This window comes from Physeter macrocephalus, chromosome 18, assembly GCF_002837175.3.
Source record: "Physeter macrocephalus isolate SW-GA chromosome 18, ASM283717v5, whole genome shotgun sequence".
NCBI classification, from domain to species: Eukaryota; Metazoa; Chordata; class Mammalia; order Artiodactyla; family Physeteridae; genus Physeter; species Physeter macrocephalus.
This window is the reverse complement of record NC_041231.1, coordinates 41,193,418-41,200,745: the sequence shown is the minus strand read 5'-3', so window position 1 is coordinate 41,200,745 and position 7,328 is coordinate 41,193,418. Positions and strand designations below refer to the sequence as shown.

General features: G+C 42.8%; 1 protein-coding gene and 1 pseudogene across 1 annotated transcript in view; one reads left to right on the top strand and one right to left on the bottom strand.

Moving 5' to 3' along the window:
- Positions 1 to 263: 263 nt before the first annotated feature.
- WDR82 (WD repeat domain 82) overlaps positions 264 to 7,328 on the bottom strand; it is an 18,170-nt gene continuing 11,105 nt past the window's right edge. The window contains exons 4-9 of the mRNA XM_024123947.3: positions 4,763 to 4,862; positions 4,237 to 4,353; positions 3,804 to 3,992; positions 2,846 to 2,882; positions 2,154 to 2,296; positions 264 to 1,158 (exon numbers count right to left, since the gene is read on the bottom strand). Of these exons, the coding sequence (XP_023979715.1) occupies positions 1,129 to 1,158; positions 2,154 to 2,296; positions 2,846 to 2,882; positions 3,804 to 3,992; positions 4,237 to 4,353; positions 4,763 to 4,862 (616 nt within the window). The 3' untranslated portion in view covers positions 264 to 1,128. The remainder of the gene's footprint in view (positions 1,159 to 2,153; positions 2,297 to 2,845; positions 2,883 to 3,803; positions 3,993 to 4,236; positions 4,354 to 4,762; positions 4,863 to 7,328) is intronic.
- Positions 6,421 to 7,298, top strand: LOC102979288 (deoxyuridine 5'-triphosphate nucleotidohydrolase, mitochondrial-like; annotated as a pseudogene).

Here is a 7,328-nt window from a genome sequence, read left to right as displayed (position 1 = left end):
TATATGTGTATATATATACACACACACACACATATATATGCATACATATATGTATATATGTATGCACACACGATATATTTAAATGAAGGTGTACACACACTGTGCTAAAATACAAACAACAGAAATCCCAAGTCATATATAAAAAGGCTAAATATAACATATAACACAAGCCTAGAGCCAGCTCCTGCTTGGGAGCTGGGGAAGGGGTGGTATCATCTGGAGACCTATGTACACAACTTGTGGTGGGCAGGGAAGGCATCAGTGTAAACAACTCAGACTCACTCCACAATACTGGCCCACAGAAAAGTGTGATGTATCTCGTACAAAAATAGACGCCCACCTTGCTTCTGTATACAACCAAACTTGGCAGGCACCCAGAAGGACTGTGTGTTTGTTTTGATGACAGGGCACCACACCAAGCTGCTGCTAAACCTCCCAGCCCTAGGAACTCATCTGCTACCCCTGCTCCCTCACCAAGAGCCTGAGGCACACCCAGATCATCCACCCTCACATGACTAACTCACAAGGCTTCCTGGCAAGCAAGGTCCTTCTGTATCTGTCCCTTTCTGACCCTAAGATATATGGAGACTTATTTCTGTAAATATTTGGCACCTAAGTAACATGATCGTTGTGGATAATGCCACAATGACACAGGGAGAACCAGTAACAAGACATGCAGGGTGAGGGCAAGGGGCACTGAGCTGCCCTAGCATCTCAAAACCAGAACTGTGGCTTCCCACACATTTATGGGGGTGGGCAAAGGGATGTGCAGAATTAACAACTTCACCGACTCCTCAGCAGCAAATACATTCAAAACTGAAGGTGTCTTGAGGGCCCCACTATACCCTAGTCATGAGTCTGGTCACTCCTCTGGAGGAGCTCGGTGCAGTGACAGCTGGAAAATCTGAGTCCCGATTGAATCTGCCGCACCAAGAGTCCTTTTGAAGAAGCTTGGCAAAGTAATTTTTTTCTTTTGAGCAAATGTACAGCACATCCTTGGGAAGGCCATGTGGAAGGATGCTCTCCAGCCCAGTCAAATGATCCAATCTCACTATTATCTTAGTTCCCTCTGAGTTTTTTCCTACTGGCCACCCTCGCTGTACAGAAAACAGCCAAGCACTATGCAGGTCAGTCATCAATGGTGGGCAACCAGAAGGCCTGGATGGAAGGAGAATATAAGTCAACTTTAAAAAGCCAAGCCCCTCTCCTCATTTCTGAGGGTTTTTCTTACCCCTCCCCCACCATCAAGGCACCCAACCCCAAAGTTGGAGGAGTTATGGCTGGTGGCCTTCCCTCCTGACCAATTGACTCTGGCAATCTGTGGACAAACACTCCCTCATCTATGTGAAAGTAAACATTGTCTAACTTCCACCATAGTGGTCCAGTGGTAAAGAAAAGAAGAAGTGCTGTCTGGGAGGTGGGTGTTTGGCCTCACAGCTAATCTACCAGGTGACCTCAGACAGACCCTCTCATTCATGAGCTGTAAAAAATGTGAGGGACTGGATTGGATGGTTTTGCTGCATTTTTTTCTGACACTGTTTTCTTTGTTTAAAAAAAAAAAAAAAAAAAGGAGCACTGTGTTCTGGGTAGGCTAGTAATGAAATGCCTCATACCCAAATACCCAGGTAGGTTTAGGAGATGCCAAGAAGAAACTGGAGGCTGAGACTCACTGATGCTTTGTTCTGCTAGTGTTGTCTAGGAAGAGACAGGGGCCTGGAGAAAACTCTAAGTGGTGAGTTGTGAGCAACTGTAAGAATTTCTGATGAAATCAGCATAACCTGAGAGGAATGGAAAACTGAAAGGTTATAGCCACAAAAGGCTGGTTCAAAGTATTTTAAGAAGCCAAAAAGCTGTGAGGCATAGCCCCAGGTAGTTTGGGCATAAAACCAGGAGCCAGAGCAAAAACTGGCCTAAGATCTCCTGGGAGCTCAGAGGCGATCCCAGATCATGGAAAGAAGAGCAAAAGTGAAAGACCAGCCCAACCAAAGATCAGATAATAGAGGTGAAATAGGGAAGCCACCAGCTGAGAAACATGAACTTGGGGGCTTGTAATTGTACCTATTTAGAACACAGCTCACTGTGCTCATTGAAGGACCCACCACCCCAACTGGAAAGGGCCCCTAGATGGAGGACATCTCCCGTTGTTCACATACCATGTTGGAACAAGCACTGGCAAAGGTCATGAACTTGGGGTTGAACTGCAAACAGGTAATGGGGCCTGTGTGTTTGCCATCCAACACAGCTACTTTTATACCACTCTCTCCATTCCAGACATGGATCTTGCCATCCTCTGAACCTGAAGAGAATGATCAAGGAATATAACAACAGCGCAAGGCACAATACAAAGACAAGTGGCAAAAAGACATGGATTGACATCTGGAGAGAGGCCAAGCTTCAGGACCCAGCCACCAGCAGAAATGGAGAGGGAGTAATGGCAGTGAAGAAAAGACACTTTGGGAACTGATCTAGACCCTAGTTATTTGTTCGTAGGCAAGTCACTTCCCCTCTAACTTCAGTTTTCTCATTTAAAAAGGGGGCTGAATACGATCACCCTACGAACATCTACACTAAGGTGACTGAATGAAGGGTTACAACAGTGCTTGTAGAGTTTAACTCTATGATGGTCCAGGGAAGACCAACATTAACGACGGTTCCCAGAAAAGAAAGCAAAGCCAGGACAGTTTAAAGACACTATACCTTTGACATAACGTGCTACACAAAAATCTGAGAAACTCTATCTCAAAAGGATAATAAATAATATCTGAAATTAGTTAAAACTAACAGAAATAACATAATGCACAATACCAGATAAGTAACACCCAAGGGGGGGATAAAGGAAGCTTACCAATCATAATAAACTGCGAGTCTGGAGTAAACGAGGCCTCCAGTGTGACGGCTTTGCTGTTGGCATAACCCTAGAACAAGGAGAACAATTCTCATTACAGTGCCATTAACAAAAAATAATGGCCTATAAACACTGACCCCAGCACATACATCTTCTTCTTCTTTTTTTTTGATTTAAAAAAAATTTTTACTGTAAAATATAGATAGCAATTTACTATTTTTAAGTGTACAGTTCAGCGGCACTAAGTATACTTAAAATGCTATGCAACCATTAACCATCATCTGCCTCCAAAACCTCTTCATCATTCCAAACAGAAATAATAGTAATAATAATCTTTAATAGTAAGTCCCCATTTCCCTCTTCCCCTGCTCCCTGGCAATCTCTGTTCTATCTATCTCTATTCTAGGAAACTAATATAAGTGGAATCATACAACAGTTGTCCTTTTGTATCTGGCTTATTTCACTTAGCATAATGTTTTCAAGGTTCATCCATGTTGTAGTATATACATCACCTTCCTTTTTGTGAAACCCCTTCTTCCTCATGCACAGTGCTACCAACGTTTAAAACTCGGCTACCACCCTTTACAATTCACCCCTTTATCCCCAACTCCATATTCAAGGGGGGCAAGAAAATGTTTACGGTCGGGAATTTATTATATTATCTAAACACCAAACTTGAGTCACTGGGTGAGAAGTTAATGTCTCAGAATCCAAAAGAAATAATGCCACGTGCAGGAAGAAAATGCAAGTCCATGCCTCAACGAGTGAGCCAAGGACAACTGCCGGTCTCCACCAACTAGCTAACACAATTCTCAGAAGGGATGAGCATGGAAAAAAGGTAGAGTATGGAAAAAAAAAAACCATGGTTAAAAGTTGTGAGCTCACCCCAAACGTATGCATCACCACTCCCTTGAATGCATCGATCAGACGGATGAAGCTGCCATTGGTGGAGATGAGCCTCCAGTGTGACGGTTTTGCTGCTGGCATAACCCCCAAACGTATGCATCACCACTCGCTTGACTGCATCGATCAGACGGATGAAGCTGCCATTGGTGGAGATGAGGATGAGTTTGCCATCATTGCTGAACTTAAGTCCTGTCCACTCACAAGTCCGATCATACTGCATCTTAAATGTCGCAAATGGCCCCTGCAAAAGACAGACAGCAGCCCTAGGCCCGAGGCACATCAATAATTCCTTCTGCCAGAGCCAAATCTCATTCTATCCCTTTAGATTCCTTTTTGACTAGGGAAAGCAGAAGATGAAGTACTGCTCTGACACTTTCTAATATCTACCACATACCTCCTCTACTGTAGAAAAAGGCTCTTAAATGTCCATCTCACCCTTCAAAACTTCCATAATATCAAGATGGTTCAAAGATTCAAAGATTTACCTTATCAAAAGAGCGAAGATCATAAAGTTTGACCATTTCAGAATTGACACCTGCAGCAAAAATTAATCCTTCTGGATCAAAAGAACAAACTGGCTTGCCCTGTAAATGCATAAGACCCTGAGAAAAAAGAAATTTAAAAAAAGTTAATGAACCCAGGATCCTACCAAAAGCAAACACAAAACTAACTAAAATGAAGTTAAAAAAAAAACAGGTCTCCATGCAACTGATTTCAGATCAACCCTAACTGTATAATTTTATAGACACTGAATTCAAATAAAAACAAATCCCTGGAGTCTAAAATCTATAGCTCAAAGGCTCCAGGAAAACTGCTTTTAAAGCATTAAGCCACAGATCATAATAAGTATGCACTGGATTAAGGTATGAGCTTAATTACCAGCTACCTACCATGAAAAGATCTTCTCCAAAATTTAAAGACTCTGGGATCCCAGAAAAGAATCACTGCTTTCCCCCTTCCTTGAGAGGGAGAGTTGAAAACCCTTAAAGTGTAACTGTGAGGTAACATTACCTGGCAGTTAGGAGACCGGAGATCCCAGAGCCGAATGGTCTTATCAAGAGACCCAGAAATGAAAGTGTCATCCACAGGTGACATGGACAAGGCCACCACCCTGCAATGCATCAAGATAAATAGGAGTTGAAGCGAAATATTAACAAAAATTGGATATGAACTCTAAACCACTTTACCTGCCTACCTATATATATGTGTTCTCCTAAAAACTCCATTTTAAGAAACACACATACGCAAGCAATCTGGAACAAAGGCAATTAGAATAATTAAAAAAGCAACTTAAAGCTACAGCATAAAAATATGATTCCAATGCAAATCAAATCATAATGAGATACCACTTCATACCCACTAGCAAAGCTATAATCAAAAAGAGAGATAACAAGTGTTGGTGAGGATGTGGAGAAACTGGAACCCTCATACACTGCTGGTAGGAATGTAAAATGGTACAGTTGCTTTGAATAAGTTTTACACTTCCTCAAAAAGTTAGAGTTATTATATGATCCAAACATTCCACTCTTAGGTATTTACCCAAGAAAAATGAAAACATATGTCCAAAAAATCTCCCGTACATGTTACGTTCACAACAGCATTATTCATAATTGCTAAAAAGTGGGAACAACCCAAATGTCCATCACCTAATGAATGGATAAACAAAACGTGTTATTGTCATACAAGAATATTATTTGGCAATAAAAAGAAATGAAGTACTGGGGCTTCCCTGGTGGCGCAGTGGTTAAGAATCCGCCTGCCAATGCAGGGGACACAGGTTTGAGCCCTGGTCTGGGGAGATCCCACATGCCACAGAGCAACTAAGCCCGTGTGCCACAACTACTGAGCCTGCGCTCTAGAGCCTGCGAGCCACAACTACTGAGCCCACGAGCCTAGAGCCTGTGCTCCGCAATGAGAAGCCACTGCAGTGCGAAAACTGCGCACCACAACGAAGAGTAGCCTAGCCCCCACTCAATGAAGACCCAACACAGCCAAAAATAAATAATAAGAAAGAAATGAAGTAATGATTCATATTACAACATGTATGAAGTGAAAGAAGTCAGACAGAAAAGGCCACATATGATCTGGTTCCATTTATACAAAATATCCAGAATAGGCAAAGTTATAGAGACAGAAAGTAGATTAGTGGTTGCCAGGGGCTGGGAAGAGGGGAAATGGGGAGTGTTAATGGGTACAAGGTTTCTATTTGGGGTGATGAATATGTTCTGGAATTAGATAGTGGTGATGGTTGCCCAACTCTGTGAATATACTAAAAACCACTGAATTGTACACTTTAAAAGGGTGAATTTATGGTACTGAACTATGTCTCAAAAAAAAAAAAAGCATGATTCCTTAACTAGATGTTTGTGGACTACACTGATGTTCTCAAACCTGACTGGCACCAGCATCCCCTGGAGGGTGGGTTAAAACAGATTGCTGGGATCCACTGCCAAAATTTCTAATCCAGTAGGTCTGGGGTGAGGTCTGAGAATCTGTGTTTCTAACAAGCTCCTCCGTGATAGTGAGACTGGTGGTTTGGGCCCCACACTTAGAGAGCCACAGCCCTATGCTAATAGCCTACACTGTATTTCTGATATGGGTCCCCTCTTATGGTTACACCAGTCACTCACTGAAAAACACTTCTTCCAAGTGTTTTTGTTTCAGTGCTCTGTGTTGAAGATACCCATCATCTCCCCAGCATTTGGGCTCAGCCTGTGGAGAAGGATGGCATGTGACTCCACTTTACCTGCCTCTTGGAGCATGCCATGGCCCTAACCAGAGGGATCCTTAAGGTCCATGGGCTATGACTTGTACAGTGCCTGTGAGTCTATAGTACCACCTATAGAGGAAGCCCTTGTGAAAATGGACACTCAGATGGCTCTTCCTTCTGGGTGTTATGGAAGAGTAGTTCCACATTCTGCCTTGGCTAAAAAACGCTTCACAGACATAGGAGCTGGTGTCACAGGTGAAGATTACAGAGGAAATGTTGGTGTTGTACTGTTTCATTCTGACAAAAAAAAATTGGAGTAAAGAAAGTGGATCAAATTGCACAGCTCATTTGTGAATGGGTTTTTTAAATGTAGAAATAGAGGAAGTTCAAATTTTGGATGACTCTGAAAGGGGTTCAGGAAGTTTTGGTTCCACTAGAAAGAATTAAAATGTATGCCATGAGTAAAAAATGGAAAAATGTACTTTTTTTCCTTAAAGTTTTTGACCAAAAAAAAAAAAATTCTTCCAATATAACTAAATTAACATTTGCACTAGATTATCAACTTAAAAATTTAAAAGATACTATAAGCCAAAATTTCCTGGGAATGCTGAGGTGGAAATAAAACGGAGTGAGCAGAATGCATATGAACATGTAAGTTTATGTCACAGTATCCAGGTCAAAAGCTCAGAGGGGGCTTCCCTGGTGGCGCAGTGGTTGAGAGTCCACCTGCCGAGGCAGGGGACACGGGTTCGTGCCCCGGTCCGGGAGGATCCCACGTGCCGCGGAGCGGCTGGGCCCGTGAGCCATGGCCGCTGAGCCTGCGCGCCCGGAGCCTGTGCTCCGCAACGGGAGAGGCCACAACAGTGA